This window comes from Theropithecus gelada, chromosome 4 (genome assembly GCF_003255815.1).
Source record: "Theropithecus gelada isolate Dixy chromosome 4, Tgel_1.0, whole genome shotgun sequence".
NCBI lineage: Eukaryota > Metazoa > Chordata > Mammalia > Primates > Cercopithecidae > Theropithecus > Theropithecus gelada.
Window position 1 is genome coordinate 81141002 of NC_037671.1, and position 18854 is coordinate 81159855.

The 18854-nt window shown below is 34.4% G+C and overlaps 1 protein-coding gene and 1 non-coding gene across 2 annotated transcripts in view; both read right to left on the reverse strand.

The window, feature by feature from the left end:
- The window catches only part of IBTK (inhibitor of Bruton tyrosine kinase), a 78578-nt gene that overhangs the window by 27078 nt on the left and 32646 nt on the right, over positions 1–18854 (reverse strand). The window contains exons 12-22 of the mRNA XM_025383362.1: positions 17699–18301; positions 16364–16450; positions 15146–15228; positions 15018–15055; positions 14459–14555; positions 8588–8689; positions 6271–6388; positions 5171–5231; positions 4335–4456; positions 3881–3993; positions 47–195 (exon numbers count right to left, since the gene is read on the reverse strand). Coding sequence (XP_025239147.1) covers positions 47–195; positions 3881–3993; positions 4335–4456; positions 5171–5231; positions 6271–6388; positions 8588–8689; positions 14459–14555; positions 15018–15055; positions 15146–15228; positions 16364–16450; positions 17699–18301 — 1573 coding nt within the window. The remainder of the gene's footprint in view (positions 1–46; positions 196–3880; positions 3994–4334; positions 4457–5170; positions 5232–6270; positions 6389–8587; positions 8690–14458; positions 14556–15017; positions 15056–15145; positions 15229–16363; positions 16451–17698; positions 18302–18854) is intronic.
- On the reverse strand, positions 13980–14082 carry LOC112623926. Its single transcript, XR_003119274.1, has one exon. It is a non-coding gene; the product is annotated as a U6 spliceosomal RNA (small nuclear RNA).

Sequence of the window (18854 nt, forward strand, 5' to 3'; positions counted from 1 at the left end):
AAACCTAAAATCTGAAGGTAAGGAGTCAGTGCTTCAAAAAACAAACCTCAATCTTATCTGAATGAAATCCTGTGGTGAAATCAGGGGACTGTAAATCTCTAGGACTACCCACTCCTGCATAGCTTCCTTCAGAGTCTGATGTCAATAGTTCTAGAAGAGATTCCACAGAATTGGTCTTACCAGACTTTAATAATCCTAAAACATGAAATTAAAAAAAAATTAAACACATATGTATTAAACATATATGCATTACATTCAGTGAATCAGACAGCTAAAAACTTTCATTTATCCAGACTTAATAACATTCAAATTATATTTATGGTATAAAAATCTTAATAATTTAAGTTAACTGGAGAAAGAAATCAGTTTAAGTGAAAAACTGAAATGGAAGGGATTATAAAACAATAGTTTTATTCATTACAATCACACACCAACTGTGTAATGAACCTGAGGAAGATAGTTCTTTGGATCTGCTTTAAAAAGTGATTGAAAATATTTTTGTCCGCCTAAGAGACAAAGGAGAAAGGGAAAATAATTAAAGTCCAGACCTCTTTTCCTTTTCTCATCTGTCTCTTGGTACAGTGGTCTCTGCACCCAAGCGAGGAGGGTAGCTTCATTCTATCTGGGAGGAAACCTGTGGCCTTTTTGCCTCTCACTTAGCCAGCTGACTGACCCAATAGCAGAGGCTCCCACAGAAGACGACTGTGGCCTGTTTGAAGTGTGTTCTTCCCTGAAATCTCTGGCGATTCAGCTCGCTTGAAGCAAGAGGGTTGTTATGAAATGTATGTATCATTTCTTCTCTTAGGCAAGCTAAATGCCTGGCCTCATGCCACACCTGGTATCCACGTTCAAACTTTTGCTTAGATTCACATGTTCATTTCCGCACATTTCAAATTTATTAGAATCTAAATGAAGCACCAAAATAAGCTATAAAATAAAGATGTTATCTCAGTTGTAACTAAAAGTTGTATAATTGATTTAAAACCTACTGTCTCTTATACATTGTTCTCTTTAAAGTAAATCACCTTCACAAGCTAAATGTCCCTTTCATTGTTATCACTGCAATTTGGAAAGAACATTTAAACATTTTTTCTACATAATCTTTTGAATTTTTTTTTTTTTTTTTTTTTTTTTTTTGAGACGGAGTGTCACTCTATTGCTCAGGCTGGAGTGCAGTGGCGTGATCTCAGCTCACTGCAATATCTGCCTCCAGGTTTAAGTGATTCTCCTGCCTCAGCCTCCCAAGTAGCTAGGATTACAGGCACGCACCATCACACCCGGCTAATTTTTTTTGTATTTTTACTAGAGATGGGGTTTCACCATATTGGCCAGGCTAGTCTGGAACTCCTGACTTTGTGGTCTGCCTGCCTTGGCCTCCCAAAGTGCTGGGATTACAGGCGGGAGGCATCACGTCTTGCCTCTTTTTGAATATTTTTGAGGCTGGCAAATTTTCAACTAAGAGAATACATCTAATATTAGAACACTTTCAAAAGTCAGTTAGAAATAAATCCAGAAAAAAAGAGGACAATTAATGTGGCCAACAATTACTTCTGGTCAAAAACAGTTTCGCCAAATGTCATTTGTCTAACTTTAAGATCGACACAAACATTAAGCTATTACGCAACTGTCTTTGATGAAATTGGCATCATACTCAAATTTTCTTCCTTAACAGGTTTTTTTTGGCCTCCAATTAAATTTGACCTTTTAGTTATCTTTGACTACAGATATCTTGGCCACAGAAAGAACAGTACACCACGAAAATATGGACCTGGAACCAAGAGAACAAATTTTATTTCTTTTGGTCACTACTTCAAATCACTTATGTTTTTTGAGCTTGTTTCCTTAGGTTTAAAGTAAGGGACATAAATTATTTCATTACTAATGTCACTTCTAGCTCTGAAATTCTAAGATTCTAACACAAATGGTAACAATAATATTATTTAAAACAAAGCAAATATCTGCTTTTCCCTAAGTCATTTAGGTGACTGGCAAATCATTACTTTCAAGACTGTCTATCCATTATTCATCCTTCCATCAATCCACCCCTGCCTCCTTCTAAACACTAATGGTAATTCATAAAACACAGAGAACACAAAATCACAGAATTTTTAATTTAGAAAAGTCCTAAGATACAGCTTTCCCATTTACTAGGTCTCCTGATTCCTATTTTCAGTGCTTCATAAATAAATTTTAGGCATATTAACTATCCTTTTTATATATTTATGTTACCTAAAACTATTCTTGACATTCTTTTGAGCTTTAGTGAACATATCAAGCATTTAATTTGAAGCATCTCAGTAAGCATAAAAAAAAATCCTTCTTCTTTGCCCTGCCTAACAGCTTTTTTTCCCAAAGGAACACAAAACAATGTACTCTTCTGTTTTTCAAAGTTGTTTGTATACAACTGATTGACTATGAAGTACTGTTGGTAGAAACTATACTAGGTTATGTCTTAGTGCTATAGACAAGAGTAACCTACCATTTCTGAAAGCCATACTGTAGTCTCATAATTTTATAGTCACACTTCATGTTTTATCTAAAGAAACTACTAAAATGTATATAGTTTAATCTAGATCAGATGAATCTGGAATGTGAGACAATCTATAACACAACTGGACTGACCTTTTGGAAAACAGAAAACAAAAAACAAAAAAGTACAGGGGTACTATACTAAAGAGACTAAAGAGATACTAATAAGCAAAGACAATATGAACCTTGATAGAATACTATTTTTTTTGTTGTTAATGTTAAAAAAAAAAAAAAGACTATAAAAACATTTGTCAACAATTAGGAAAATGTGGATATGGAGTGTAATACTAGTTAACACTAATTAATGTCAATTGTCTTAGGTATGATAATGGTATCGTGGTTGTGTATAAGAGTATTCCCATCTTAAAAGATTCATATTCAAGTATTTACGGGAAAAGGATCATGCCTACAACTTATTCCAAGTGGAATAATTTTTTTTAAGTCTCTGTATTGTCTGTGTGTGTGTGTGTGTGTGTAACATATGGAGGAAAAAGCAGACAGTAAGCGACAAAGAGTCTGCAAGAAAATGCAAATGTGATGGGAAGTTAACAATAAATCTGAATAAAATGTACATAGGTGTTCGTGGTATTTTTCTTTCATCTTTTCAGTAAGTTAAATATTCTCAAAATAAAAAACTGGGGAAAAATATTTTAGAAAAACTACATAACCTGACCTTTACTTTCAAACAGGCTCACATAATGCCTAAATATATTTTATATTCTACTACCAGATTATAACCTCCTTATGCATACAAATGGCATCTTACTTGGAGTACTGACACATTTAAATTGAATCAACATGATAATAGTTATCTCTGTCATGTTTTGCCAACCTCTAAACCCCTATGCCACTGGAAAGAGTGGTCTTTCTAAAAACAAATCTCATCCAGTCACATCCTGTTTTAAATCATCAACGGCCACCCATAGCCTTTAGACTAAAACACAAATTCCTTAGTTTGGCATATAAGTCTCCAAAATCTGATCCTATCCAACATATCTCCTATACTGAACTATATACACAAGAAATGTGCAACTCTTTCTCTCACTACTAAGCTTGGGAACACATTGCCCCCTTTGCTTAATATATCTATCTGCCTCCTTTTCTTAGATAACTTCATTCTTCAAGACCCAGCTCAGCACTGCTTTCCTCTAAGAGGACTTCCCTGATCTCAGATTGGTTTGGGTACCTCTTTTTGTGCTCCCAGAGCAAACTTCAACTGGAGTACTTATGATAAACTATCACTTTTGGTACCTCCATAAGGACTGTTTATTTCAGTAGCCCCAGCAGATGACATATATGAATAGAGACACAGAAGATTAGAACTGGAAATACATGCTCACTTTCCACGAACCTGTAGATGATGGACTCTGAATAATATCTGAAAGGTTATAACCTCCAGAACTATCTGAACGTTTACGTGGCTTCTTTTTAGCTTTAGTTTTTGCCTTCTTGAACATAGTTTCCCTAGGAAAAAGCAAATATACTTTCAGCAGAGTTTAGGGATGTAACTAAGATAAATGCACTTATTTAACCCAACATGTTTAACCTGAAGACTACTTATTAAAATATTTATATTTTAAATGTTAGACCTACAGATATTAATTATGTATTTATTTTGTATTATACCAAAGTTAAGAATGAACATAAATACGTATTTCTTATGTCAGAATTTCTCAATTTCGTCTTCCAATACCAACACAAAAGCATCACATGCCCAAGATGAGAGTAAAGGGACACAGTAGAGAAAAGAAAGGAGGAGGAAAAGAAAAAAAAAACAAAAAAAAAAACAAGGAAACAGAGCTTACGAATGATTTTGTTCCATATTTATTTCTTCTTTCAAGAAGATATCTCCATCTTCTACTTCCAAATAGCTAATATCTGGTCCATCTTGATATGGTGTAATGACTCTTCTATCCATTGCTGGAATCTGCAGAATTGAAGATATCACTTTTCAAATACAAAATCTGTGAAGTTGTTTTTGTTTTTGTTTTTCCTTTTTGTGCAGACAGGGCTCTTGTCATGTTGGCCAGACTGGTTTGGAACACCTGGTCCCAAGCGAACCTCCCGTCTTGGCCTTCCAAAATGCTGGGATTCCAGGCATAAGCCACCACACCCAGCCTAAGGATGTTTTTTAAATTATGTAAGATATTCTATCTTTCATATTTGGTGACATTGACTAGAACAGCCTTAAATGCTCAATAACTTCCGAAATTTACAAGAGTGGGTTGAATTTTGATTCAATTTAATAAAAACTTTATTCCATAAACCTGCCAAAAAAAGAAACTTTAGAAAAAGCTCCACTTTATTATTAAACATAGAGTAATCCATTTCTTAAGGATCATATGAATTCATCTTTTTGTACTGTCCTGACCTTTGGTAAATAACAGAAGACTCACTCTGAAGCTTTCAGTAACTTTCATTTATAAATAAATTAATAAATATTAACTTTATTATTAAATATCTTGAATTTTGATTATCATACTTATCTGTGAGATCTGTAAAGGAATCCTATATCCTCAGTTTTAAAAGATCTTAATGTACTTGAAGTCATTAGGAAACTATTCCATTGATAAGTCTAACCTAATATACTGCTTAAGCTGGTAATATTATAGCCACAAAAAAATTAAAACATAAACCTTACCATTTTCCGGTAAAACTCAGAAAGATCCTTCAAAACACCATCACTTAAAACATCAAGAGACCTAAAATAAAGGATACAAAATTCTATCTTAAGATTCAAGTTACTTGATAACCGTCAAGATGTTCACATATGTAGATATTTCATATTGCCAGATAAGTAACAAAGTTGTTTTTTAAGCATTATATATAGCAGTTGCTACAAACTTGGAAATAGATGTGGTTATATATTACGTATTTCAAATAAACAGCAAAGCAAACATATTACACAAATATCTTGAATAAAACTCAAGCAACATTTTTTTTGGGGGGGGCCAGGGGGACAGTCTCACTCTGTCATCCAGGCTGGAGTGCAGTGGTGCAATCTCAGCTCACTGCAACTGCTGCCTCCTGAGTTCAAGTGATTCTCCTGCCTCAGCCTCCCAAGTGGCTAAGACTACCAGGCACACACCACCACACCTGGCTAATGTTTGTATTTTTATTAGAGATAGGGTTTTCACCATCTTGGCCAGGCCAGTCTTGAACTCCTGACCTCGGATGATCCACCTGCCTCAGCCTCCCAAAGTGCTGGGATTACAAGCATAAGCCACCACACGCGGCCCCAAGCAACTATTATAAATTAATGTACAAAGAATCTTCTCTACTTGAGAAGGTTTTCATAAAAATCAACTTAAATGAATCTATGTAATGCTTTTAGAACACTGTCTAGCATACAGTTAATAGTCATTACTATGAAAGTAAAATATAAAAACAAACTACACAATGAAGCTTTAAAATAAAAACCGACACCAGGAACTCTAATCTCAAATTTCCGTATTCTCCTGTTCTCGTCAATGATTTTATAGCAAGTAAAATACTCTGACCTTATATTTTTTTAAAAGTATAAATTTATTTCATTTTAAAAAGATCACTGTTAAAAACTTTCAAAAGTTTTCAAGAGCTCTCTAATTCTAAAATGTACATAACTTCTAAATCATCAGCATTTATCAAATTCTTTCCATCCAGGTAAACATCATTGTTCACATTTAAATCACTAATAATATCTGCTATTATATATAAATATCTCCTTTTGCAACAATCATACAATATATGTACCTTACTTACCTTGCTTCAAGTAAAGCTGCCATATTCAATCCTATAAACTGCAAACAAGACAGTTTCAACTGTTTTGCATTATACATTGCTGCAAATTCCAGTAGCATAGCAGCATTCTTCAGGGTAACTACAAAGAAAGACAAGATTTGCAAAATTAGATAAAAGGCACATTACCACAGCAAAATAAAATACATTTATGTCTAAAGCGCTAAGATTTGAACATCTGGAATAAAGAAAAAAAAAATTCTTGCCAAAAATAAGTCAATTCTGGGGCAAATATGTAACTCTTCCATCCCAATATGCCAAAATAATTTCAAAAGATTGGCTATGAGGAAAAATAAGCTCACACACAAGAATATTCTAAGCAAAACAAAATACAGAAGGGGCATAGTGCCACCCAAAAGCAAACACATAAGAACTGACAATCTTCCACCTAACATTTTCTGAATATTATTAAAAAGCTTTCATTAATGAACAACTTTCCTTTTCATTTACATAGCAGTTATTCCCTCTTCCATAAAACTAAAAAAGATATAAAACTAAGAAAAACTGATGAAATAATTCTATAAAATATATTAACATTGAGTTATCTATCAGAATTTATGTGGGTATATTTTTATATATATATATGAAGTATATAAATATATACATATTTTGAAAATGTGTACATCACAATCATACCATAATATTTTTCATGCCAGTGAAAAATCTGATATACTGTGCAAAAGATTCTGGATTTAGTTACAATCCTAGTAATATTATATATAAAGTACCCATTTTCCTAGAGACTCTCCCAGAATATTCTACCTATGTAACAGGTAACTTCCAGCTTCCTGTTCCCTCCACTATTTTTCTTTATTACTCTATCAGTACCAGCCAATAGGGGAACACAGCTGTTTTCTACATCTGGCTTCTTGCATTTCTTTTTCTTTCTCCCCTGTAATTCTATCAAAAGTTGCAACTGCTGCAGTCAACAATGGTCTCTGTCTCACTCCTGACTAACCTACATTTTCAACTAATGATGAACACAGAAATGGAAGGAATGATAAAGTCAGATCATATAAAAACTTCTTTAGAGTTGTTCACTTGGGAACAAGTATCCACATATTCCTAATAGTCAGAGACCAAAGAAGTGGTAGCCTTCTTTTCCTAGGTTCTAGGAACATCAAGGAATTAATAAAAGCAACTGTGCAGCCAGAGCCATGAAAGAACATTGAGGAAGAAAAACTGTACAAGTATAAAATACCACTTATATGTACGTCTTATACCTGTTGTATGCTGTGTCCTTTATTTTAAAATATTTTTCTTTTGTTGTTTAAAAGATCAGGGCTGTTGCTCTCTATTTAATAACCAAGGAGTAGACAGTCCATAGAGCTCAAGAAAAGTGAGAACTAAAATGCCAAAGCCAAGACAAACTCCTAGCAAGAATGAACTAGAAAAAAATTGACAGGAATTCCCTTTACACTTCCTGAAGTAGCAATGAAGCAGAACAGATAGAAGATTAGAAAGCCAGAAAGGCTGTCATGTGGAAGCTAAGGAAAGTTAACCTTTACTCTAGAGTAAGCAATTATAAATATGTAAACAGGGGAAGACGTAACTACCTCCTTAAAGAAACAGAAGTAGACAGGAGAAAGAGCATTTAAAACACTACTGTGACACTACACAGAAGGAACAGATAACAGTGACCTCAACTGCATAGTGACAGTAAGAACCCAAAGGTAGGCGAAATGTGACCAACACAGTTAAGAGGAGTAAGTTTTGACAGCTGCATGAATTTGAGTGTCAGGACCAAAATAACAAAGAAAAACTAATTTTGGATTTCAAAGCAGAGTGTCCAGGAGGACAGCCATGAAATTAACTAAAATAATGAAGAGAGTAAGAAAGAAGAGTTCAAGAAAAAAAGAGATGTGCTTTGTTCAGATATATAATGGGAAAGTTAAATTTTAAAAATCGTTGCAAATAGTAGAAAATGGGTAGCTAAAAACACCTAAAGGCAAGATCAGGGCAAGAGTACGAAAATTTCACTTTCAAACTCTCACCCTGGAAATTAGCAAATAAACTTGACACCATCTTTATTCTTCAAGGTTTTATGACATTTCAGTAAAAATATTACATTTCAATTCTAAGTCGTATATACTTTCACATATTTCTACAATAAAAGTTCACTTACAAATGATGGCATGTAGTAATTTACATATTTTGGCAGGTTTTCATGGTACCAAAAAAATGGTCTATTTTACCATACATGGAATCATAAAGTCAATAAAGTAAAGTAATCCTTGATGAACCTGAAAACATACTAATACTCAAATTCAAAATTACTCACGTTTTTCAGTTAATGCTACTTCACAAATCTCTTTCAACCGGGTTATGAGAAGTTGATCAGCCACCACAAGAACACTACAAATAAAATCTACATTTTGAGATTCTAAAAAGAAGAAGAAAGCACACATCACTCTTTCTTTGCATACATTATATCTGGAAAAAAAAAATTTGAAGTAATGAGGACACTAGAAAAGAAATTTAAGATTATTTTCTAAATGTTGAAAGAGCAACTATAATAAAAAGTAAATACATCAAAATATATTTCTACCTTTTAGGTAGAAAGCTGACAAAATTACACCAAAATGTCTTGGTCTCACACTAGGACCACAAAATGGCCAACTAAAGTTGATCATTTCAGTCTAGAAGGCTACGAGAATGCCTGACTTGTTTATAATCTCCCATGTTGTTAGAAAAACACTTCTCAAACTAATACAAAGAGGGAAAACTCAAATCTCAGCATCATACTTAATATATATAGGGTGGGGAAATAATGCTGTTATGCTTTCTTATTTAAAATAAAATTTGTCGTCTAAGAGTGCTTTTTTGTAACTATAGGAGTTCCTTAATTTAAAACAACTTTGTTGGGCCAGGTGCAGTGGCTCATGCCTGTAAACTCAGCACTACGGGAGGTGGAGGCAGATGTACCACTTAAGACCAGGAGTTTGAGACCAGTCTGGCCAACACGGTGAACACATCTCTACTAACAATACAAATATTAGCTAGGTGTGGTGGCACATGCCTGTAGTCCCAGTTACTGGGGAGGCTGAGGCATGAGAATTGCTTGAATATGGGAGGCAGAGGTTGCAATGAGCCGAGATCACACCACTGCACTCCAGAATGGGCAACACAGTGAGACACCATCTCAAAAAAATAAAAAATAATAAAAAATAAAACAACTTTCTTGGTCCTAAGTACTACTAATGGCTTTTTACCCCTGAGCCACTGCCAAAATAACATAAATTGAAAGAAAAAAATAACAACAACAGAGAAAGAGAAGAAAGGGAAAAAAAGATTAACAAGAAAAAAATCTGAAATAGAAAAGAGCTTTAAAATACGAGGCAAAGATGAAGTCACTAGGAATGACAGACTAAGAACTTGTAATTCTCTCCTCTAAAAAAAAAAAAAAAAAACAGTAAGACAACTGTGGAAAATTGTCATAATCAACTTTGTCAGAATTCTGAAATCAGCCAAAAGCTTATAATAATCTAGGAAGTGTTTACTTAAGAAAAGCAATTGAATCTTGTTAAGAACAGTGGGATCTGGGACACTGCAGCCTTTCCTATTCAGATCTTCCTCTCCCCTCCTCCACAGCAGTACTGAAAACCAACAGCTCCATAATCATAGTGAATCACATTGACAGCCTAGTAGCCACAGAAGAAGACAGAACAGTTGTAGAGCAATAGTATCCTTATTTGACCTGTCTGCTAGTTCCCGGAAAATCCCACTAGAATGCTTATCTTTATTTGACCTGACTCAAAGCTTGCCCAGTGACAACAGCCTTTTATCTGGGGGCAAACAATTAGCAGTAAGTAAAGTAAAGATATAGAATTAGTGATCAAAAAACTTCTACAAAGAAGACTCCAAGACTAGATGGCTTAATTGGTTAATCTGACTGAATATTTAAAGATGAATAATATAATTGATGCATTATTACAAGATAAATTAATACAATTCTCCACAAACTCTTCAAAAAGTAGAAGATGAAGAACACTTTCCAACTTAGACAAGGAGGCCAATATTATGCTGATACTAAAAACAGACAGGGACATCACAGGAAAACTAAACCAATATCCCTTACAATTAAAGATGTGAAAATCCTCAAAAAATGCTACAAAACTAAATCCAGTAACATATAAAAAGGAATTATATAATATGACCTAGCAGAATAAATCCAAAATGAAAGGATGATTCAACATATGAAAAATCAATCAATATAATACACAAAAATAAAGCATAATAAACACATGACCATCTTAAGAAACAGAAAAACATTTGACAAAAATCCCACATCCTTTCATGATAAAAACACTCAATAAACCAGGAATAGAAATAATCTTCTTCAACCTGATAAATGGCAACAACAAAAAACCCACAAGTAAAAAGGCTGAATGCTTTTTCCTAAGATCAGAAACAAGACAAGGATGACCACTGTTGCCACTTCTATTCAACTGAGTACTAGAGATTCATCTAATCAGGGCAATTAAGCAAGAAAAAGAAATAAAGCACACCCAAATTGGAAAGGCATACGTAAAACCATCTCCATTTGCAGATGACATGATATTGCATATAGAAAATCCTAAGGAATCCACTAAAAAAACTACGAGAATTAGTGAACAAGTTCAGCAAGGTTGCAGGATATAAGATCAATATACAAAAATCAATTGTAATTCTAAACACCAGCAAAGGACAATCCAAAAATAAAATTTAAAAAAGTTCCATTTAAAATGGCATTAAAAATTCTTAATAATTTTTAACTAAGAAAGAGCAAGGTTTGTACACTGAAAACTACATAAATCATTAAAAGAAATAAAAGACTTAAATAAATAGACAAATAAATGGAAAGACAGCCAGTGTTAATGGATTATAAGACTTAAATATTAAAATGGCAATAATCCCCAAGCTGATCTACAAATTGAATGTGATTCGTATTAAAATCCCAGCTGCCTTTGTTGCAGAAATTCACATGAAAATTCAAGAAACCCAAAATAGCCAATACAATCTTGAAATAGCAGAACATAGTAAGAAAACATACATTTCCCAATTTCACAACTTACAACAATGGTAATCAAGAGAGTGCTATATTGGCATAAACAGAGTTCACTGAAATAGAATTGAAGAGTACAGAAAAAAAACTTTAAATTTATTGTCAGCTGATTTTTGACAAAGGTGCTAAAACAATTCAATGGGAAAACAAACATATTTTCAACAAATGGTACTGAAAAAATAGGACATACAGATGTAAAAGAATAAACTTGGACCCATACCTCACAACAAATGCAAAAATTAACTTAATAAGAATGGTGGTTACTAGAGGACAGGGGATTAGGGTAATGGTGAGATACTGGTCAAAGAGTACAAAATTACAGTTATAAGATGAATGAATAGGATCTAGACCTTATATACAGCATGGTGACTACACTGATACTAATGTACTGCATACTTGAGATTTGCTGAAAGACTAGATCTCAAGTACTTTCACCACAAAAAAAAAAAAAGGTAACTATGTGAGGTGATGGATATGCTAATTAGCTTGATTGTGGTAATTATCTCTCTCTATATAAACATAGATATTATATATATATCTCAAAGCATCATGTTATACACAGTGACTATACATAATCTTTACTTGTTAATTACACCTTAATAAGACTAGGGGGAGAAATTAACTCAAAATGGACCAAAGACCTACATGTGAGAGACAGAACTATAAAACTCTTAGGAGAAAACATATAGGGTAATCATCATGACCTTGGATTTGACAATGAATTCCTAGATATGACACCAAAACATAAGTAACAAGTCAACATAGATAATTTGGATATCATCAAATGCCTGTAATCCCAGCACTTTGGGAGGCTGAGGCAGGAGGATCACTTGAGCCAGGAGTTCCAGACCAGCCTGGGAAATATAGGGAGGCTCTGTCTCTACAAAAACTGTTTATAAATTAACCAGGCATGGTGGTGCACAGCTGTAGTCCCAGTTACTTGGGATGCTGAGGTGGGAAGGATCACTTAAGCTCAGGAGGCCAATGCTGCAGTGAGCCATGACCATGCCACTGCACTCCAGCTTGGCCAACGGAATAAGACCCTGTCTCAAAAATAAAATAAAAATAAAAGTTTTTGTGTTTTAAAGGACACTTTATCAAGGAAATGAAAACAAGTCAGAGGAGAGAAAACATTCGCAAATCATATATCCCATAAGGGACTAATATCCAGACTATACAAAGAACTCTTGCAGCATCTTAAAAAAACAAATAATTGAGAAAAAAAAGTGTTCAAAGGACGTGAGTATGTATCCAAAGAAGATATGCAAATGACCAAAAAGCATATGAAAAGATGTTCAACATCATGAGTCATTAGTGAAATACAAATCAAAACCACAATGTTGTATAGCTTCACACCCATTAGGATGGCTATAATAAAAAAAGTTGATATATAAGTGTTGGCAAGGATGTGGAGAAACTGGAACCCTCACACTGTCAGTGGTAAAGTTAAATGGTACAGCTAGCCACTGTGCAGTTTGGCAGTTCCTAAAAAATTAAACATGTGACCCAGCATTTCCGCTTCTAGGTATATGCCCAAGAGAAATGAAAACATAGGCCCACACAAAAACAGGCATGAGTGTTCACAGCAGCATGATTCCTAATAGACAAGAGGTAAAAACAACCCCAACATCCATCAACTGAAGAATAAATGTGTTATATCCACATAATAAATATTACTTGGCAATAAAAAAGAATGAAGTGTTGGTACCTGCTACAACATGGAAAAAATTTTAAAACATCGTATACATACAAAAGGCCGCATGTTGTTTGATTACATTTATATGAAATGTCCAGAATAGGCAAATCCATAGAGACAGAAAACATAACAGGGGTTTTCTAGGGACTGGGGATAAGAGAGAGTGGAAGTGTCTGCTAATGGGTACAAGGTATCTTTCTGGGGTGATGAAAATGTTCTAGAATTATATAGTGATGATAGTTGCACAAATTTGTAAACATACTAAAAACTACTTATTGTATGCTTTAAAAGTATAAGTTTTATCATGCAAATAATTTCTCGATTCTTAAAAAGAAATGAAAGAAGTAGAGAAAAACATACCATGTCTCAGTTATCTTACTCTTAAGTATACAAATCTTCAGAAATCTTGTCCTCGGTTAAACCCTATCTCCTTTACAAGACTACCCAGATTTCCTAGGCAGACTCAGAGGCTAGCTTCTTAAAAATGCACCAGCTTTTTAGAGAATTACTCTGTTGGATTATATTTGTTTTCTATACGTTTGTCTTCTCCACTAAATTGAGTTTGTTGAACATAGAAAAAGGTCTATTCACTTTTTTATAATCCCCAATATACAGCTGGGGTTAAAAAAAACTAATGGAATATGACAGAACATCCGGTACCACTCCAATGACTAAACATACTTTGTAACTAAAAGTTAGTGTTTTGCCTAACAAAGTATATAAATCACCTCTCTTCATAAATTTTGGTAAAATTTTTAATCTGTTTCTTTCAAGATGTGTAACCACAAAGGGGAAAAACAAGTAGGAAAGAACTTATCCAAGTATTTGTCAAAACTATCCCTGTTGTCAATTCATTCACCTCCATCATAGAAGTAGTTGGAAATTGAACTGCTAAATCTAATTTCAACCATCACATACAATTCCTTTTTTTTTTTTGTAATGAAACGCTTCACAAATTTGCATGTCATCCTTGTACAGGGGCCATGTAATCTCTGTATCATTCCAGTTTTAGTATACTTGCTGCCGAAGTGAGCACTAATTCTCAAAGAGTTCATTTCCACACGGGTATTGAAAACCTTCTTTTTCTGCTCCTCTACTATTAGCAATCATTCCTATTGCTTATTCTAAATTAAGCCTTTATTGGCCAGGCATAGTGGCTCATGCTATAATCCTAGCACTTTGGAAGACTGAGGTGGAATAATCCCTTGAGCCTACGAGTTTGAGACCAGCCTGGGCAACATAGTAAGACCCTGGTCTCCACAAATAATAAAAAATAAATTAAATATTTTAAAAATAAAACAAATTAAGCCTTTATTGATGGCTTTTGTTCATTAGAAATTAAGATTCATGTTGATTTTACCATTATTCCATTATATCTGAAGTATCTACAATGTCCTAACTCTTATTAATACCTTTTATCACCACAGCTTCATCAGTATAGAGGTAGTCCAAAATAACTTTTAATATATCAGAATGTATTGGCATTTCCAGAGCTGCACAACTGGAAGCCTAAATAAAATAAGACAAAATAAAGTAAAATAATTCATTGTAAACAATAAAATATTACATTCTAATTTGGGTTATTGGTACAAAACACTCTGAACAGGAAATCACATCAAATGCAAAAGAACATAAAATTTACAAAACACATGACTAAAATAATATTAAATTTAATTTTAAAACACAACATGAAAAAGGAACAAAAAATTCAGAAAACAAGAAACACAGTGGTGTTCCTAGTACATTTCTAAATAATAACAGGGACATTTTTATTTAAGTAGCTTCTTGGCAATAATTTTAAATTCTAAGAGTTGCTATTTTCCAGCAGCCTCAAGCATAAATAAAGTTTAATATAAATGAAGAACTGAACTAAAATATCGAGTTCTGATTTTGAATTTCTTTACTACATAATTTCCACAAAATATAAAGAAACATAGTTACCAACCTAGGCGCTTTTTACTTAAATCTTACCTCAATCCATGAGCTACTCAGCATACTATGAAAATATTCTAAAAGAAAAAAAAAAAAAGTTCAATGCAATAAGAATAGTGAAACAATAATAGAGCAAACAAATTAGCAGCTTTAAAAAGTACACCTACCAAGTCTAGCACAAAGAACACACTTATGACAAGGAAATTCCTTTCCATCCACTGATTTCATGGTCACGTCACACAGAAATGAACTGGAAGAAAATGTTTAATTGAAGCAAGTGCAATTTCTTTACATATTTAATGAAAAAGATTATAGGATTTGGCTTAACTTTCAATTTTCACTTAAAGGTGGCAGAGAATAAATAACTTGCAGGAATACATACAATAAAATACTTCCTCTTCTTCCACCTTAGGGAAGGTAAGGGCCTTAAAGACAGTATTTGAAAAGGGAGTCAAATACAAATATTCAAAAAGTATTTTTCTGATTTTCCTTTTTTTCTAATTTCAGACAAACTGTTAATAACACTAAGTGATATCATATTTAAGTCTCTGTAATTCACTTATTTGTAGTAGCTAATCTGGGCCAACTACAGTTGAAACAACTCCACAGTTTATCCTTCTCCAAAATCTTTCCACTTACACAGAAAGTATGAATAGCTAAAAGCAAAACTTTTTTTTCTTTGAGACGGAGTCTTGTTCTGTCACCCAGGCTGGAGTGCGATGGCGCAATCTTGGCTCACTGCAACCTCCGCCTCCCAAGTCCAAGCAACTTTCCTGCCTCAGCCTCCTGAGTAGCCGGGATCACAGGCACTTGCCACTATGCCTGGCTAATTTTTGTATTTTCTTAGTAGAGAGAGGGTTTCACCATGTTAATCAGGCTGGTCTCAAACTCTTGACCTCAGGTGATCCACCCGCCTCGGCCCTCTCAAAGGGCTGAGATTACAGGCGTGAGCCACCACGCCAGGCCCTAAAAATAAAATTTTTTAACAATATATTTAGAATAGTATATTTATTATTAAACATTTTTTATACTAAAGGAAATAATCATAATGATGAAGAGATATAATTAATTTGGTTTGAGGGCTCACAACATTTCCTAACTATAACAAGGCATAAAATTCAGGCAAGAAAAAATAAAAATTAAAAGTTCCTCTCTCTATTAGAAAGTCATCAGAAAGAAAAAACTCCTTTGATGTCTTTAGCAGTTAGTATTTTATCAATTTACTTCAACAGCTCCCCAACATTTCCAAAAATGCAGAATACTAGAAAAGGTAAGAGGGTATCTACCTATACATTTTGCTTCATATGTGGGTAAGCAGAGATCTATTTCCACACTTAAATGCCAAAATCTAGAGATGAAATGTTAATCTTCCTTTCCTTACTTACCATTTTTTCTGACTTAGCTTCAGTTTATTACCAGTTTTCTTGGCAATGACATTAATTTTTTCATTTTCAAATTTGACTCCATCTAACCTATCAAGGAGAGATAAAAATTAACAATTGATATATATAATTCCCTTACAAAAATAAACGTACAACAAAAAATCCAACAAATTAGCTTACACCTAAATATAATACTATATCCTAAAGTATCTCAACAAACCCCTACTCTGAGATAAAGAAGTATCATACTTTTTCTTCTATTTTAGTTAGAATTCAAAATAGATTAAATATTACTGACAAAAGACAATCAAAGCCATAGCACAAAGTTTTTCTTTTTTTTTTTTTTTTTTTTTGGAGATGAAGTCTCGCTGTGTCACCCAGGCTGGAGTGGGGTGGTGTGATCTCAGCTCACTGCAACCACCACCTCCCAGGTTCACGTAAATCTCCTCCCTCAGCTTCCCCAGTAAGTGGGACAATAGGCATTTACCACCATGCGGGGCTAATTTTTGTAATTTTTTGTAGAGACGGGGTTTTGCCATGTCGGCCAGGCTGGTGTCAAACTCCTGACCTCAGGTGATCTGCCCACCTCAGCCTCCCAAAGTGCTGGGATTACAGGTGTGAGCCACCGCGCCCAGCCCCTTCATTACTTCTAAACAGAAAACATGATACACCCCCCTCCTCTGTTCCCACCCTACAACTAAGGTTTAACGGCCACAAGCAACATAAATACCTTAAAAAGAGAGAGAATTTCAAAAAATCTGATTCATAATATGATACTATGGTATTAGGCAATTTAAATATGATAAAACCATACCAACAATATGAGATAAATATTATCTTTCCCATTTCTTATATTGAGAAACTGAGGTAAAAGAAAGAAAATTGTCCCAGCCAGGAATAATAAAGCTAAGAGACATGTATGTCTAACTTGAAAGACCTTTCCAGCATACCACACTGCCTGTCACTCCAGATCCCTGTTACATACACAAACCAGAGTTCAAACCCACCAACAGCTTTCCCATACATTAATGTAATCCAACCAAACCAGAGTTCAAACCCAACAACAGCTTTCCCATCCATTAATGTAATCCAAGAAGTCCCAGAGATAGCTCTGCCAGCAAATGTAGGAAAGACACATCCATGTACTTCCCCCAAAACAGGAGGGGTAGGGAGAAAGGGAGAGAGAGGAAGAGGAGAGAAAAGAGAAGAGAAGGGGATGGAACAAGTGAGAGGTGACTGCGGGAGGGGAAAGAAAAGAAAAGCAAGGAAAAAGGGTGGGAAATTTTTTAAAGGAGGACTGAATGACGTACAGGAACAGATATAAAGGAGAAATCATACCTACTACTCAAATTACTGAAGCCAAATTTCTTTGCAACAGTTTGCAACATTCTTACAGGATCATCTCCCCTAATATTTTGTCCTTTTTTACAAGATTTAGGTTTGCTCTTCTGCCTTTCACTAACTGTTTGAGCTTGATTACTTTTGTAAACTTCAAATGCAGACTTCTGGTTATCATCTTCATGGAAATTCACTTCATTCAAATGAGAATTCAGAGTTCCCTGATATTCTTCTGGGTTTTCGTTTAAGTGTATTCTTGGTTTGAAGCCATGAGTTAAAAAGTCACAAGTATCTGTGTATATAAATTGTAAAAGGTATTCAAACATGTCAGGATGAACCTTCTCTACCACAAAGAGATGGCACCCTGCAGAATCTTCATCTTTCCGGTAAATATCTGTAAATTCTGAAGTACTGCCATCTGAAAGAAACAATTTCTGAAAAAAATCAGAACGCACTGCCAAAATATATTTGTGTGCAGGGAAGAGTCTATTGCCAACTTGAAATGTCACATCATGAATGCTGTCCATTTCATCTGTTTCCCTCAACAGTTTGCCAAACTCTTCAAAAAAGGATGATGAGGACACAGCTGGAATTTCATAAAGGCTAGAAACAAGATAAAAACAAATTATGCTTCAGAAAAAAATGAAGGAAATCCTTTTCCATACCTAGCCAATTTTCCTTTAAAATGCAATTTTTTAAACAGTATTTAGAAAATTTTAAATTTGGCATTTCCTAAAATACAGGAATATTGCACAAAGCTCTAGATACTGTATCATCCTTTAATTTGTTTTCTATTCCTTTTTATATTTATATTCTATTCTTCTCTCAAATTAAAATGATAAGAACTTGGCTGGGTGTGGTGGCTCAAGCCTGTAATCCCAGCACTTTGGGAGGCCGAGACGGGTGGATCACGAGGTCAGGAGATTGAGACCATCCTGGCTAACACGGTGAGACCCCGTCTCTACTAAAAAATACAAAAAAAAACTAGCTGGGCGTGGTGGCGAGCGCCTGTAGTCCCAGCTACTTGGGAGGCTGAGGCAGGAGAATGGTGTGGACCAGGGAGGCGGAGCTTGCAGTGAGCTGAGATCCGGCCACTGCACTCCAGCCTGGGCTACAGAGCGAGACTCCGTCTCAAAAAAAAAAAAAAAAAAAAAAA